General features: G+C 30.3%; 3 protein-coding genes across 3 annotated transcripts; all 3 read right to left on the bottom strand.

The window, feature by feature from the left end:
* Window positions 1-132: 132 nt before the first annotated feature.
* LOC125077078 (cysteine-rich venom protein-like) lies at window positions 133-8,603 on the bottom strand. The gene is made up of 6 exons (XM_047688870.1): window positions 8,384-8,603; window positions 6,147-6,256; window positions 5,941-6,074; window positions 5,413-5,558; window positions 3,395-3,589; window positions 133-428 (listed from the first exon to the last, which is right to left on the bottom strand). The coding sequence occupies exons 2-6, from the start codon at window positions 6,235-6,237 to the stop codon at window positions 200-202; spliced, it is 795 nt and encodes a 264-aa protein (XP_047544826.1). The 5' UTR covers window positions 6,238-6,256; window positions 8,384-8,603; the 3' UTR covers window positions 133-199.
* Window positions 8,604-11,472: 2,869 nt separating this feature from the next.
* Window positions 11,473-14,345, bottom strand: LOC125077214 (dynein axonemal assembly factor 6). The gene is made up of 3 exons (XM_047689075.1): window positions 13,985-14,345; window positions 13,249-13,451; window positions 11,473-11,747 (listed from the first exon to the last, which is right to left on the bottom strand). The coding sequence occupies exons 1-3, from the start codon at window positions 14,076-14,078 to the stop codon at window positions 11,490-11,492; spliced, it is 555 nt and encodes a 184-aa protein (XP_047545031.1). The 5' UTR covers window positions 14,079-14,345; the 3' UTR covers window positions 11,473-11,489.
* Window positions 14,346-14,461: 116 nt separating this feature from the next.
* On the bottom strand, window positions 14,462-16,135 carry LOC125077213 (probable 26S proteasome non-ATPase regulatory subunit 3). The gene has a single exon (XM_047689074.1). It carries the CDS (start codon window positions 16,015-16,017, stop codon window positions 14,530-14,532), a length of 1,488 nt encoding a protein of 495 aa, XP_047545030.1. The 5' UTR covers window positions 16,018-16,135; the 3' UTR covers window positions 14,462-14,529.
* Between the last annotated feature and the right edge of the window lie 394 nt (window positions 16,136-16,529).

The following is a 16,529-nucleotide window of genomic DNA, read 5'->3' on the forward strand; positions in this document are numbered from 1 at the left end:
CTTATAAAATGTTTTATAATTCTTAATTTTGCTTTTACCTGTTAATGACAAACAAAGTTTATGTACAAAATAATGTTAAAATAAAAAAAAGTACTTGATAATATCTTATATTTATACACAATTTAACACGGTATTGTTTATACATTTTTATTTATGACAATAACAGATGGATTACATTTACGAAATATTTTCAACAAAGCTACCAAGGATAATTTTTGTATATTTTTCCTGAGTTACACGTGCATGTTGCATTGCAATACCCTTGGGAGCACATATCGATTACCTTGCTTAATGAATCACAATTTGAGAAATAGTCTTTCACTGGACAGTAGTTGGTGCACAGGTTGTCTGAAATGCAGTGGTTCGGACAATCTCCACAATGCGGCCCTGCTTTATATGGGTAGTGAATGATGGTATCGTAGTTGCCCCTGGAAATATATGACATATTTTATTTAGCTTCACTGAGACTTTTTAGGATACATACAAAAGGCGGCCTTATCGCTGAGATAGCAGTTTCATGCAACCTTAAGAATAAAAAAAAATCTTAGTTTGTTACATTACAGGCGAATGATGAAAAATTAATATATTTTATTTAGAAGACTATCAGCCTAAAGTGTAGAAGATTAAGATGTAGAAGATTCTATAGTATCCCAAGATTGGCTAAACTACAATGTTTGAGCTGTGTCTACAATATTTGAATGCTTTTCTAACGTTTGTTTTTTATTGAGATAAACCTTCTTCGGTTTTGATTTTCTACATCAACAGTTACAAATTATTTTATATTCAATCATATGCCATGAAATTATTCATTTAATATAATTTGACCACGGATAATAATTTTAGATATTCCTTATAGTGTTTATTTTCGACATCAAAAATACTAATGGACCTAATATTATTCATTACACGTTTGATTAATAATATATAACTAGAAAGACAGAACCAAATTTGATGAATTTTGATTTAAGCAAGCTTGAACTCTAAGAAAGTTCATAGGCTACTTTTTAAATGCGTCTTTAATAAAATCTGGCTTTTTAAAACTCACACAATATTATATTGTATGAGATTTTTTTTTTCTTAAATTAATTTATTTTTGTGTGACACATCTACAAACGTAAACATCCTATATGGTTGGCTGGTAGAGAATAATTTTAGCTTTCAGTCACATTTATTTTATTTTTTAATATAGTTTGGTCTGTTTTTAATAATAATATTTAAATATAGGGACATATAGTTTACATTAGGCAAAATCTCTTTAGTATCATAAGCTATTTTTACAAAACGCAAGTAACCAAATCAAACAAAAAAAAATTAGTTAATGCGAGTTCAGTTAAAAAGAATAACTAATCACAATGTTGTACAATTTACGTACAAAATTGTTGACTAATTAAGTCAAAAAGTTTATCCTGTGTTTTGAACTTGCAAGCTTGCTTACACAATGAGATGTTATCTCAAATAAAACAATGAAATGACCTAGACGTGACATCAGTACGTGTAAACTCAATCTAGGTACAGAATTCAAATAAGTTTGACTAGAGGACCTATTTGTTTTTGTAAAGCTTTAGCTGAAAAAAATATTCGTAATTTTTATAGTTTTTTAAAATGAGAATTCGTCAATTTATTGATCTATTATAATGTCATACAAATATATCTGCGGAATAAAATACGAGTCCAAATTCATAAATCGAATTCGATTTATTCAATTTCTTAAATAAAATAAAGTGAATAATTTGTTTATAATTAAAATTGTTTAAAATTTAAATATTAATATTATACACGTTTATAATAAGTTACTACGTTTACCATAAAGCTATAATTTATTATTTGGTTTTGGTGTCAATTTGACAATATATTTTATATTATCTGTTTAATTTACTCAGTGGGTATTTAATTTAAATTGTTATCTATATTTAATTAATAATTAAGTTATTATCACACTACACCATATAATATGGTTGATGGTGTAACTTTTTAATAAATAAATAGTTAAATAAATATGTATTTACTTACAAACATTTGTCTGTTTTTTTTTCGTAATTATAATTTTGTCTATTTTTGCACTTACCAGATATACTGACAGGTTATGTTTTAACAAGCTTGCCTTATTTGTGTATGTGTGTGTTGTGAATTCTATAGTTAATATTATAAATGCAAAAGTAACTCTGTCTGTCTGTTACTCTTTCACGATCAAGCCGCTGAACCGAATTTGATAAAATTTGTCATGAAGCAAAGTTAAAATTCCAAGGAAGGACAAAGAATACCTTTTATACCTAACACCTAGTAAATAAAATTAAAAATATATATTTATAAGTTGTCATTTATATCCGTTAATTATTATTAAAATGTACATTCGTTTAAAATGAAACATCTGTTCCAATACTATGAAACGATGTTTGCTTAAGCATATTTAAAGAGGTCAAAACAACTAACGCAATTTTACAACTGTATACATTGTTTTATTTTTAAGTTAATTAAAGTATAATATTATTAGAAATGAAATTAATCGTTAGATCGACACACGGTATACTGATGGTATGTATTTGTATAAAAACAAAGAGTCAATCTTCATAGGCAATGCAAAACATGCTTCTAACCATTAACCACAAATACCATTATTATACATATATTTGTGTGTGCCTTATTTGTATGCATGCGACGAAAGGCAAATTTAATATATTATATTGTATCGTCAAACTAGAAATAAAATACAAATTAGATTCGTCTATGTTGTAGCTAACAATCCGTTCCGGCATCGCACGGGAAGCATTTTGTAAACAAAAGTTACAAATTTCATAAAACTGTAAATGAAATATAAATGTGTTTTAGGCTGTCGAATAATAATACCAATAGTATTCTAAATAATGGCGGAAGCCACATAAATTAATATTTAAACATATTATTTGATTTTGAATAGACCGATTTTTCAAGATTTATATAGTTAGTTACGGCATCGCGGCATGTTATAAATGCAGTGTAACAATATAAATGGACGTATATTATAAAATTTACGTTACTAATAAACCTTACGTACGATTGTTACCGTGGTAAATTTATTGGTATATTTTATTTTTACTTAAAACTTACTTCCAGCGATAAAATAAGAAAAATAAGGATTTACATATTTATACCTTAGTCTATTTTTAATAAAGAACTCTTTGAAAACTGTTATTATGTCGCTGTAGTACATTGATATAAATTATAATATTTTAAAGTAAAAATATAACGACATTTAACAAATAACTCGCTTGTTCCTACTAATCAAAAATAAGAGATTTTACCTTACAATATAAACTATTTTAGACTAATTTAATCATATATATTCAAATCACCGTAGATCTAAATAATTGTTAATTCTTTACACGTAGATAATAAATAGTAAGATGTAGGTACGTACGTAGGACAATAATGACAAACGTAATTGTAAAATTGGCCCCATGGTCCTCCAGAGCAGTGGGCCACACCGCAACCAACCTTATGGCTTGTAGCCCAAACCATCTGAGTGTAATGACCTACGGCTTTTATATCTGTTATGGGCGTACCATACGTGAAGTTCTTGTACTCCAGAAACCAGTTCTTTATGGCGAAAAACCTGGAAAATACAATTGTTTCATAAAGTAATGTTTAGTTGTTACTTTCCTTAAAACGTTTTATTGAATATATGAAAGGCTTACGTGAGCGCAGCCGTATTATGAATCATGGTTCTTTGGAAATAAAGCTTAGAATCGCTTATATTTCGCGATAATTGTAGAGCTTTGTATTTTAAATTTTCTAGGAAATTCCTTTGCACAGACACAATGCGAATTTAATGAATTAATCATCAGGCACAAAACATTATACTTAGCTATCTAATTTATATCTTGACGGAACGAACAGAAACACCGTACATGCAACTGAATGATTCTATTGTCAATTGGAACAATTATTTTACGAAAATAACTACTAATTAACATATTTTTTGTCCGTACTATATTATATTTATTTACAGGTGCATACTCTATTGTTTCATTGTGATAAACCAATTCGAGACGTTTGAAGAAAGTTCAGACAGGACGTTGACGTGCTATCCGATGTTTTGTAAATTTCGATCTCATTGAGGATTTTTTGACAGAAAAACGCAATAAATTTGAGCCCGACTCGGGATTTGAACCCAGGACGTTTAAAAGGTGAAAAGACTTAGGATACGTCGTTTTATTAATACATATATAGGCTCAAATAGCTCGAATGAATCGAATCAAATTGAAATAATGGGATAGATCATAAGGATTTTTTAAATATCGAATCGAATATAGGCGAGGGAGATCTTGTTCTATAGCCAAATTATTAAAATAAAATATAGTATCTAATATTTACATTCATCCTACGTATATATTTTGAAATGATTATTTCAAATCGAATGAACATATAATAGCAAAATAATAATATAAAGGGCAAGCAATTATTACGATGTCAGTACGTGAAATATTTAATTACACATTCACGAATTCCTTATTATCTTCACGGTAGGGTTAAAAGATCGTGACGAATGAACAAAATACAACGGTCAGGTGAGGAAACGCGGAATATTAGCAAAAAATGTAAGAATAAACAAACATTATAATTTATCATCTCGTTGCTAGTTTTGCATCAAGCATAATAAGGTTTAATATGAAAATATTGTTTTTTTTTTCTCAAGTCAGCCGTGAGATGTTTTTATTTATATGACGAGACTCCAAACAAAAGGTACATATCACATAGCTAATAGTACTGTACAAAAACATTGTGCTCCTTCAATTATAGGTTAAAGATCTGTTCAATCACGCGCCACTCTATGTTCAATTATTATCGGCGTGTATTAATAAATATGATATTTTTTTTTTACTTATTGATGGCACGAGCCTCACTCATACTGTTTAGCGTGAATGTACTCGCCTTCGTGAGTAAATAGATCTACAACACTACAAGAGTAATAAGACTAAGCTAATTATAAAACACAGATGATAAATAATATATATAATAGAGTTTGCAATTAGTCCGATGTGAAAACGTCATTTCTGCGATTACTCGTTTATTATAGAACGTAGTATTCGTAAAAACAAAAACTATTTTTGTAGAAACTGTGATGTATGTACGTGCTTTTAATTATTACCTGACTTCATAAGATTAGTACTTTTTTGTAGGACAATGTGCGTTGACACGGCACAGAAAGAAAACCCTATATTGATGCCTTTATATTATTCCCGTTACTTGTTTACCATAATCCTATTTATTTTTGGCTGTTCGATGCACTATAACAGTATTCTTAATCGGCTCTCACGTCGCCTTTAATTTGAGATGGAACTCTAGTCTACCATATCAGAACCACGCGTTAACAAACCACGAATTATTTGAATGTATGTGATAGGTTAAGATATGGTAAGTATAAAAGGTACTCACCAAGGTGTCTTTTGTGATGATACAAAAAGATTTTGACCACAGCTACCTAAATACGGTACTGTGTTTTCACTGGCGTCGTTGTGACGTAAGAAAATGCACTTGTCTGCATAATTCTGAGCTTGTTGAGCAGCGAGTGGGTGCCACGACTGCGAATTATTATTTCTTTCTTATCTTAACTAATAAGCGCGAAGGGAAATAATTCAATTGCAACTAATAAGGTGCGTTTTAATAAACGTGTGTAATAAATATTTTGGTCTATATAGAAATAATAAGACATGACAAATCTTGTCATTTATTGAAAAAAATATCAAAATTATACTTTTTTGGGCACATTTGCTTTTAGCAATTTATTGAATTGTTTATGTACATATATATTTTTTTATTTTTAAAACGCTATATGTAGCTTGACCTGACTAATGAAAATATATATGAGCATTATGCTATATATGGATGCAGTCCATTACTGTTCTTACTAAAAAAATATTGTTCAAAGTAATTATAAAATTTATTGTCCACTAATTCACTCACCATTAAAAGCATGTTAGAAGCGGTCGGACGGACTTTTGTACGGAAGAAATTGTGATACAAGACGATTTTCCGCCTTACTACAGATCGACGTGGGCTTAAACCATCTTCTGGAATCTTGCTTGAGGGAAAAAGTTCTGAAATTTTATTATCACTAAATAAATTTACCTTAAAATATAAAAGAAACAAATTTAAATTAAATTGCTTACGTTTTTCACTCCATGGCTTAACACTATGCAATTGTATTATGACGTTGCAAAAGAAAAACAAAAACAGCCAAAAAACAACTCCGGAAACCATTATTGTTTGAATGTTTAACCTTAAATCAGAAAAAGATAAAGATTAGTAAACGAATATAAGTATTTCTGATGAAAATTAAACAGAAAATAATCTAACTTCCTAATTTAACGCCACTGATGAGATACAAGCTTGTTAAATGACGCCTCCTGACCGATTTCACCACGACGGCCGTTTCAAGGAAGACTAAGCAACCGCAGGAAATATTATAGTCATGGCCAGATTAACCATATCGGAGCCTAAAGGTAATGTACATCTCGGGGCCAGTTGCCCTTCTAGCAACCAAAGTTCAATTTTATTCATAACTACGATTTTTTATCTTTATGATAAAGAATAAAGAATAGAGTAATGTCATATGACATTACTCTATTCAAATAAGAGCAATATTTGGGTTCAACAATTTCATTAACAATGATTATTATTTAAAGCCTTATTCCTAATTTTTGGTCGGCTTTGCAGCACTTGCTTACAGTGCTTAAAAATAATACGGCCGTGGTTATATACCTATAGAGTACAAATGAGTGTACAAATATAGGGGCATTCTATTCGATTTTTGTTTTCATAATCTGACAGGAGCAGGACCAAACGCTTTTTGTGCTTTTCGAGGCACAAGAGTTTCACACTGCAAACATCCTCCAGAATAATAATTTCTTGACAGAAAAAACATGTTTTTTTATTGTCTGGGTTAAATCTTACAGTAGGCTTTAAAAACTGGCATAAAAAATTCAACATAACGAAACGCTCACAACTTTAAGTGCCATAAGATAAATTTGGATAAATTTGGTTAATTTGTAAAAACAGTCATATTGACGAAGACCCTTTTATTAATATAACATTGATTGAAATAGCTTTTGTATAAAGAGCGCCTACTTGTTATTCTCAGCAAAGCTTTGATATGAAGGAAATTGGTTCGCATCACGGTCTTTATTTACTATTTACTTCCCACAATGTGTTGACCTTAAACGTCAATAACTTGGACAGGAGATCGACGGATATGTCTACTTTAGTTTATTCTGAAAAGCAGGTTAACGAGCTATGTCAAAGGATAATCAGATTTACTTTTTTTTTTCATTACGTGCCACTGATTCGTTCGTTTCATAATTAAGACGAACATAAGAGTTATGGAGGTCACATAGCAAATGATTTGTGTATGAATTCGTTTTAATACATACATATTATTTTTGAACGTCTCTACTTTTTTTTTAATTTACCTTTACCCGGAAAACAATCAGTACAAATTAAAAATAAATAAATACAAGATACGACGTAAAACAATCACTTTCAACAAATAACTAGAATATATTTTATATTACAATACTAATGTCTTAAAGATAATATCATCAAGTGAAACCAATTCAAAATGTATTTATTTAAAAAAAAGATTATACTTCTATTAAAGTCCTTTGACAATATAAATCATTTATAAACAAGCTATTAGAGCTTCATGGAGTAAAACACATAAATTATTAAAATACATTACATTCCCACCAGCGCTAAAAATGTATTCTTAATTTAAGTTCTATCTTTCTTAGAACTGGTTTAAAGCTTAATTGCGAAATTTAATTAACACAAGCTAAATTATGTGTACACATAAGGTTTTTGAATACATATTATAAAATAAAGACCCGAAACATCAAAAACTCAACAATAAAAATTCGTTATGTTGAATTTGGAAATTAAAAATTTCTTTATAATATATTAATTAATTTATATTCATTACTAATAATTAAACTCTATCAAATAAATATTTCAGCTATGTCCATAAAAATAAATAGATTTATATGAACATGTTTAAATAAAAAAAAATAAACATACATATATATTTATATATACATAATTATGTGAAATAAACATACTATACGCACTATGTTATAGGTAATATGAATACCTAGCCAATTCCTGTCTTTACATAGTAGAAATGAGCATATCTCGTTATCAGCTGTTTTGCTTATTTACCTCCTTAACAACGCTAAACCACAATTGCTTGTATTTATTAATATAAAACTTAATCCGGCACAAAAAATATATAAAAAGTTCTTATAAATGTTTAATACGGTACCTTTAAAAAACCACGCTAGACACGATTCATTTGGTAAATTGATCTAATTAGATAGATAAAAAACAAAACAATAGAAATTTGATACCTCACCTGACTATAACTAATTGATGATCGCCCAATATAATTGTCTACGTTTGAAATCAAGCTCTTTTACTACCACTTTTAAGAACACGTAGAGTTCATCACACTATTAGTTTTAAAACGTTAAACGTTAAAAAAATATATTTATTATTAAATAAATAATTATAATCTCGGTACTAGCGTTATATAATATCTATCGTTAAAATCGTTTAACTGGCCACCGCGTCTCGCGGACGACGGAATTGAAATAAATGAATACCGACTAGTCGTACAGCGAATTGCTGCAAAATGATCCTTCGTATAAAATTTATCTTCAAACAATGCTTAGAATCATCAAATTTTGACACAGTACTAGATATTTAATAAAATTACTTATTTAATTAATATACAAGCAGACAATGCAGGTAATTATTTTAATATCTATAATGATTTATAAAGTGTTTAAACAATTTGTAAATGTAATTTTTGATTATAATAAAAATAAAAAGTATTGATTCAAACATAATTATAACATCATACACATATTTACATAAAAAAACAACATCACTATTTGAATATTTATATTAGGTATTATATGTACGTACGCGTACATACGTTTCGACAAAGTAAATAATAAACTGCTGTCTATCATTAACCAGCCGATATATATTTTTTTAATTGATTAAAATTTAGAATAGACTTCATCATATCTCAGAAATTACTACAAACGGAACACAATTTAACTTTATTTTTGTCATACACGAACTATAGCAAGACATAAAAATGCAGTATAAATCTAAATTAAACAGATTGCTATTCTGTATGAACTCACTTTTAGATTTTATATCAAAATCATCAAATTCAGAAAACTGACTTATAGTGAAACGATAATGCCTTTAAATGTTATAATTATTCCGATTAATGTCGCATATCACTTTCTAAAATTACACGGTCGTGTTCAACAGTGAGCTTCGAATTTGTATTAGAGAATAGCTCTACAAACTGATTTATTAATCGGACTTTGTTCGTTCAATACTATATTAGAACATAAGAAGTATACTGAACCTACATTAGCAAGTGTTCACTATTCAAAGATAAAAAATACTTTCATAGGATCCTGGATAGTTTTCATTTTTTTTCTTTTTAGATTTAAGTATTAGTCGTAATTTAAACGGATAAACAAAACCGCGTTAAGTTTAACGTTAATATATGTATAAATATTTTCTATATTATTAAAAAAGACAACAAAAAAATACTATTGCATGGTTCTGAGATTACGATAGTGGGAATAAAATTAATTAAGTACCAAGTATGTAATTGTATTATATGTATTGTTATCACTATAAAGTTACCGTCTTGTTTAACTACTAATTACTCTACATACCTACTAATTATTGTTACAGTCCTTTAAAAAACACCGTAGTGGGATATTTACCAACTAACACCACTACGATGGCCATCTTTGAAGCGGATCAGTGAAACTGCAGGATCGATTCGATATAACGCATCCGCGGCTCCTCCCCTGCTGAGCTCCGCTCGTGGCTTAAAGCTCAAGGGGCGAAGGTAACATCGCTCCCCATACTTCTGCTTCAGGGCTGTAGGAGGGCCGAGACGACGCCTTCGTCGTGGTACCGGCGAGTGGGATTAGGACTTTCTCGTTGTCATGCCATCGTCTCCTTTCATACCACGAAGATTACACACCGATTCCCTACGTAGCATCTCCGACACGAATGCTCGCAGTCAGAATGTGAGTCCAATCTCGCGAACCAGGATCTGTCTCTCCCCGTTCCACTCGGGCAAGCCGGTACTAGACGCTGGAGGCTTTACTCTAATATACTCTTCTGGCGTACTGTCAAATATAAAATATTCAGACGTGGACAATTTTACTTTTTTTCAATAATTCTTATATTACTACCATTATAAATTGTAACTTTTTATGTAGGTAGTAGGTACCTAATGCCTAGTCAGAGCCGAATCTGCAGTTAAAAATAATTAATTATACGACTACTACTATACTAATATTATAAATTAATTAAACCGTTTCATATATATTCTAGTCGGGTATACTACTTGCTAGGAAACCAGTGAAAATTAAATTTTCAGTAACATTAGTTTATCATCACTCATTTTCCTACAGCTTGCTAATACTTGTCTGAGATTGTCTTATTAATCTATAGCAGTATTAAATATTTAAAATATTATCATAGATTTATTTCAAAGCACGCCAAAACTATATGAGTAAAGGGTTTACGCGAAATGCCCCAAATATAATAAATGTATATATGTACATATACAATATTAAGGCATAATTGAGGCAAGAGGCTTATTGTCAAATTCAGTATCAGCATTGCACCCGTTAACGTATAAATGTCGTAATAGGTTAATCCTCGGCCCTACATAGTCAATATATTTTCCTTAAAGATCTTGAAATCGAAGTTTTGAAGTGGATAATGTGCTCATCAAAATTAAACCCGATAGAGCAGTATGTTTGAGATAAAGTAAGACAAGGTAGGCAAAGACATCCAGTAGCTGATACTGGATGTTTTATATATTACCTCAAAAATGCATTAGCAGATGAATGCAGTCTTATCAGGATATGGTAACCCTACATATCAATAAGAGCGAAACATTAGATAAAAGATCACAATTGTAATTAAATGTTTAAATTAATTTCACTATGAGAATTACCAGTCATCAGACTTATTTTACTTTTCTTTAGAAATACGGTGTTCAGATTTTTACTTTACTATTTTTAAGAATTTCAGTCGTATGTTCTACGCAAGCCCTTAATGAATGCGAATTTCAACATAACCATACAAAATCGTTCGGGTTCGTACAAAGTAATAAAACCAAATGAACTAATATAGTTATTATGAATATATCTATTAGTATTCTCGTACCAAGTACATATTCAATTAAAATCGACATTGAATAATATTCAGTTTACTATAAATTGACGCCTTGGCGCCAGCTTGAACGGTGATTACTCTTAATAACCGACTGTTATCTATTAGCCAATGAAACAAATTACTTCGACTTTATTTGACGACATTATAACTTACGAAAGGTGCATAATCTAATCTGATAGAAATAAAAGTCAATGTTCCTTAATCATTTAATTAAATCTCAGAATGCTTCAGAAATTAACGAAATCAAATTCTCTATTTAACTTCAGCGTCAACACCAGTGACTCTTCAGCATTGTCCCAATTTGCTTTTGACGTATCAGGATTAATTTCGTGAGGCAACGGTAGTTTCAAATAGTAGCGAGATGATGCGATAGTGACACTTTTCGTATCAACGGATAAATCGATGTTTTCTTTTTTGTCTCCTGTCATTACGACTCTAACGATTAAATTCTCGCAACTGGCTGAAGACGGTGTTTTTGGACCCATCTGTAACGAATAAAATTAAATCCTAAATTTTTGCAAAAATCTTATATAATTAAGAATATCATAATATTATTTTATATCTCATCCATCTTACCGCAACTGCGCAATCTTCGCTTGTTTTTTTCACATACTTTTAAATAATCTTCTAATTTAGTATACCTAATATAATTATGAATCTCTAAAATAACTTTATATAGGTACCTACTGATCAAAATTGCAAATTATAAAGAAATAGTAGTACACTGACACTTAAAAATAAAATGTCAGTAATATTAACTTTATTTTGTACAAATAGAGCTGTAAAATAAGACGAATTACTAAATCTTTTGTTATTTTTCTGATTAGTTATTAAATTGGCGATTTTTTCAATAAGACTTTTTGTAACCGAAATTAATTACTTAAATCGATCTATTTTTTTAGTTCTTAACTATAGTAGTCCAATGTCCATGGTCCATTTTTGCACTTGATTAATATCAAGCTAATTTTTCGTGAGTAGCTTCATTTTAATGAGACGCCCAACAATTTCCTGAACGAAAACTTTCGATTGTGGTAGCTAACAGAGCTAGCAAGGATAAAATATGTCGATGTGATGATTCTCAAAAATGTATTACTAACTGTTTTTTTCTGTTAAATTTCTAAATAATTATCTAAATTATTTGAAAAAATATTTTTTCTTCGAAATGTATGGTTTGATCAAAGAGATCCTTCCAATATGTATCGATAACGAATCATCAAAAATGATTACTAACCAACTGATTTTTTTTTACTTGGTTCATATCTATATAATTTAATAGTCACATTGTCCAATGTTATCCTACACTCAGAAATTATTAATACCACAAGACCCTCATTCTCATTACTAACTGTAGGACAAAATTATTACATAATTTTTAGTGTGTTCTCTGCCCAAATAATATCCTACAAGAAAACAGGAAAATATCACTAGTCCGACAAGAATCGTAATTTTATCGTTTTCCTATTTGTAACTTAAGATACATTGAAGACATATTTAATAAACTAATTACCAAAAAAAAATTGTTATTGTTTGTTGTTTAAATATTTGTTGATTTGCGTTAAATACTATTTCAGGGCCGGACCTTAAGTTTAGGGGGCCCTGGGCTAACACTACTTAGGGCCACCTAAGACATATCTGAACGTAACTTTAATTAAATTATTTGAATGGGGTTGATTAATTGCAGGACTTGCAGGGCTGCAAACCATACGATCTGTTTAATTTAATAAAGTTATGGATTCTTTCGTATTATCGTCTATTTTTCACTTTGACTTGACTTAGCTGGAGCCCCCTTGAATCCACGGGTCACTGGGCTGAAACCCAAAAAGCCATATGGTAGATCCGGCACTGTACTATTTAAATCCATGACATCAAGATAAGCTTTATAAGCTATCCAAATAGACACACTGAGTCAGTCAATACCTCCAGTAATTACTCCCGTATTACTCTTATAAGGCCAAACTTCAATAACGCTCAAGTCACATTAATTACCTGTAAAAACACATCTTCAGCGCTAACAGATTGTTGGTAATTCATAGTATAGGCTGGTGACTTTCGGTCTTCTACTCTTAATCCAGTTGTACCGATCAAATCCGCGTCTTCAGCTTGTTGGGTCTCATATTCTTCAATGGTCTTATAAGTTTTCGCTGTCTCAGATTTTTTATTATCTCTCGAAGCTGTGATTTCATAATCGGCTGTAAATTATTTGAAAGGTATGTATATAATTTGGAGGAAAATACATATTATATTATTTTTAATATAACAATTGTAAAAGTAGATCAAACTAAATAAAAATACTAAAACAAACTACTTGTTGTTTTTATTTACTGTATGATATATATATTATAGAAGGTATACATACTTTTATTTTCTGATGAACCTAATATATCGACAGTTTATTACAGATTATATTATAAATTTATACCTATTATAATCATAAAATATTATATAGTGTAGTAAGTAATCTGTATAAATTTCAATTTTAAAGTTATTAATTACAAGCCTTTTAATTATATGCATATTATATATGAGATTTTGTATGACAAAAATAAATTCACCCTAGGTATTTATTTGGTATGTGCAGTCTCTTTTCAGAAATTACAGATTTCATTTTAAAATTCTTGCCATGCTGTTCAATTTATATTCTTCTACTCGAAATTTAGATTTGGATTGCAATATTGATATAGGTATATAAAAAAATATTATAATATAATATTAGGTAGCTTACTTGTTTTAGGTAGGTCATCGCCTTGTAAAACATCTGGTTCAGGTGGTGTTAGTAAATCAGCTAATTTTTCTATGTTAGAAACAGTGAATTCCATTCTTAATGCTTTAAAAGATGAAATAATTCAAACCAAAATGGACTCCTTTTCAACTTTAAATCACTATTGCACAGAAATGATTGAATAAACAATAACATAATGGTTGCTAAGATACATCCGTTTTTTGGCTATGGACAATTTTGTCAATCAGTATGAATAAAAAAATAAAAAACAAATTATGAATATGCAAAATATGTATAAATAGTACATAATTTTGTAAAATTCAAATTCTTTAATTTGTCCTGACTCATATTGATAACTAAATAAAATGCTTTTTATTTTGTACTTTTTATTGTTACTATAAATTCCTTTTTGTGGACTTGAAAAGTCAAATTGTATTAATAAGTAATAAAAAAATATTCAGACATACTATTAAAAAGAAATTGAAGTTAATATGTTATAGATTTTATTACAGAAGACTACATGTAACAAACAAAATGAATTTCATAATTTAAGGGAAACCATCATCATCTTCCTCTGCCATTTCTTTAGCCAATTCGAGATCCTGCTGTTCACGTTCCCTTCTCTCTTCCGCACTCTCCAACTCCTTGCCATAGGATTTAGGTGGATATCTCATAGCTTTAACACTTTGATTATGTAATTCAAGACAGAATGAAATACGTTGATGGAAAGCTAGCTGAGGTTCTCTTGTACAGTAGATATCGGAGCTTTCTTTATTACTCATGTATCCCTTTTCGGGGTCAAGGGTGGCTTCAATAACACCATCCCGTATAGCTTTAGCTACAATGAATTCCGCATCTTCAGCAGAATCCAAGCCTAACTTTCTAGCAATATCCTTAGGTGAAATTCTTGAATAAGACAATCCTATGGACCGAATGGCAGTTTTGATCACATTCTGTCTGAGACGTAGAATCAAAGTAAATGTGTGATCACTGCGGAACTGGGGCCCAAAATTCTCCAGAACTTCTCCAAATCTTTGCAAGTTTCCTAAACGAACTGCTTGAGTAAGTTGGAAGTATGGTGCCAATGCTTTTCTTAGTGGAGCTTGGCGGAATATAGCACGCTCTGGTATGTCACCTAACAATAACTCTACAACAATGGCCAATTTCTGCACAGTCTGACGGAATCCAACTGCTGCGGTTTGAGGGGCTTTACGTAGAGCTTGAACTAAGTGCTTATGTGCATCACTGTATTCTAATCTAGCCGCCTTGATTCTGCCAAGATAGTACAAAAATCTTGCCCATTCATTGTTACTAGCATTTTCAGGAAAAACTGACTTACTCACCAATTTATCTGCTTGATCATACAGTGCATAATGAAGGTAATTACGCAAAAGACAGTTTATTAAAACTGCTTGGCCTTCAAAATCACTACGTAAGGTAGAAGTACGCAAGCGAGCATGCAATAGGCCCCTAATAAGGTCCAGCTTATTGGTAAGCTCGAAAACTCTTGAATGATAGAAATAGCACTTAGCAGCAATTAAGTCTAAGGTTCTTCGATTCTGAGCTGTTACTTTATTCATTAATTGTTGCGAACATTCAACTGCTTCTTCTAGTTTATTCGTGTCCAATAAACGAAGTAAAACTAACAGATGTATATACACATCCACTTCTGGAGCTGGGGTCTTAGGAGCACTTCTAGAGCGCGGGGCTTCAATCTCCACTGCACCAGGCAACGGGTTTTCTACGAAAGCGATTAAGGTTTCTTTGTCAGAACTTGCAGGATAAAGTTGGTTTAAAATCGCACGAAGTACATTGCCGTTTAGTTTCCGTCTAGTACTTGGAAGTGATCTTAGTACGCGCATAGCAAATCGTGGTTCTTTTGACGACACAGCTTTATCAATTTGTCTTACATGTTCTCTTAAATCTTGAACAGCGAGAACATCAGCATCTTTTTTTACCTCAGTAGTTTCGACATCGCTAGCAGCGGCCGGACTATCTACGTTCTTCATTTCTACATCTTGTTCTACGGGAGCCATTATTGCATTTAAAGCAACAATTTACTGTTGTATCTTTTGATAACTCAAAATTTGTTCGTATTCGTAACACAACGCTTCAATTTCTCTTATTCATGTTATGTCAAAAATATGCCGAGTAACTTGAAGCGTTCGGAAATTTATAATACAACAGATATAAAAACTAAAAGTGTTTAAGTAAACAAAATAAAATGAAGTTACACATTGTTTTTAATATTACCATATGACTAGTGAATTACTTTAAATTAAAACAAGAGGTAATAAATCAAATAATAATAAACATGTAAGTGGTAGTTTATACCTATATAATTTTTTTTTTAATTTCACATAGCTCGTAAGTTGGTTTTAATATTAATTTTATCTAATGTCTAATGGAGTTACAAAATTTCGATAATCATTGCATTTTTTGTGGTTTGAGTGGTACTATTATTTAATTTTAAATGTTTTTTTTTTACTGCTCTTTTGTTTTGTTTTACAACCTTTTAAATTTTTCGTAATTAGTGTTACAAGTGACA

This window comes from Vanessa atalanta, chromosome 3, assembly GCF_905147765.1.
Source record: "Vanessa atalanta chromosome 3, ilVanAtal1.2, whole genome shotgun sequence".
Classification (NCBI taxonomy): domain Eukaryota; kingdom Metazoa; phylum Arthropoda; class Insecta; order Lepidoptera; family Nymphalidae; genus Vanessa; species Vanessa atalanta.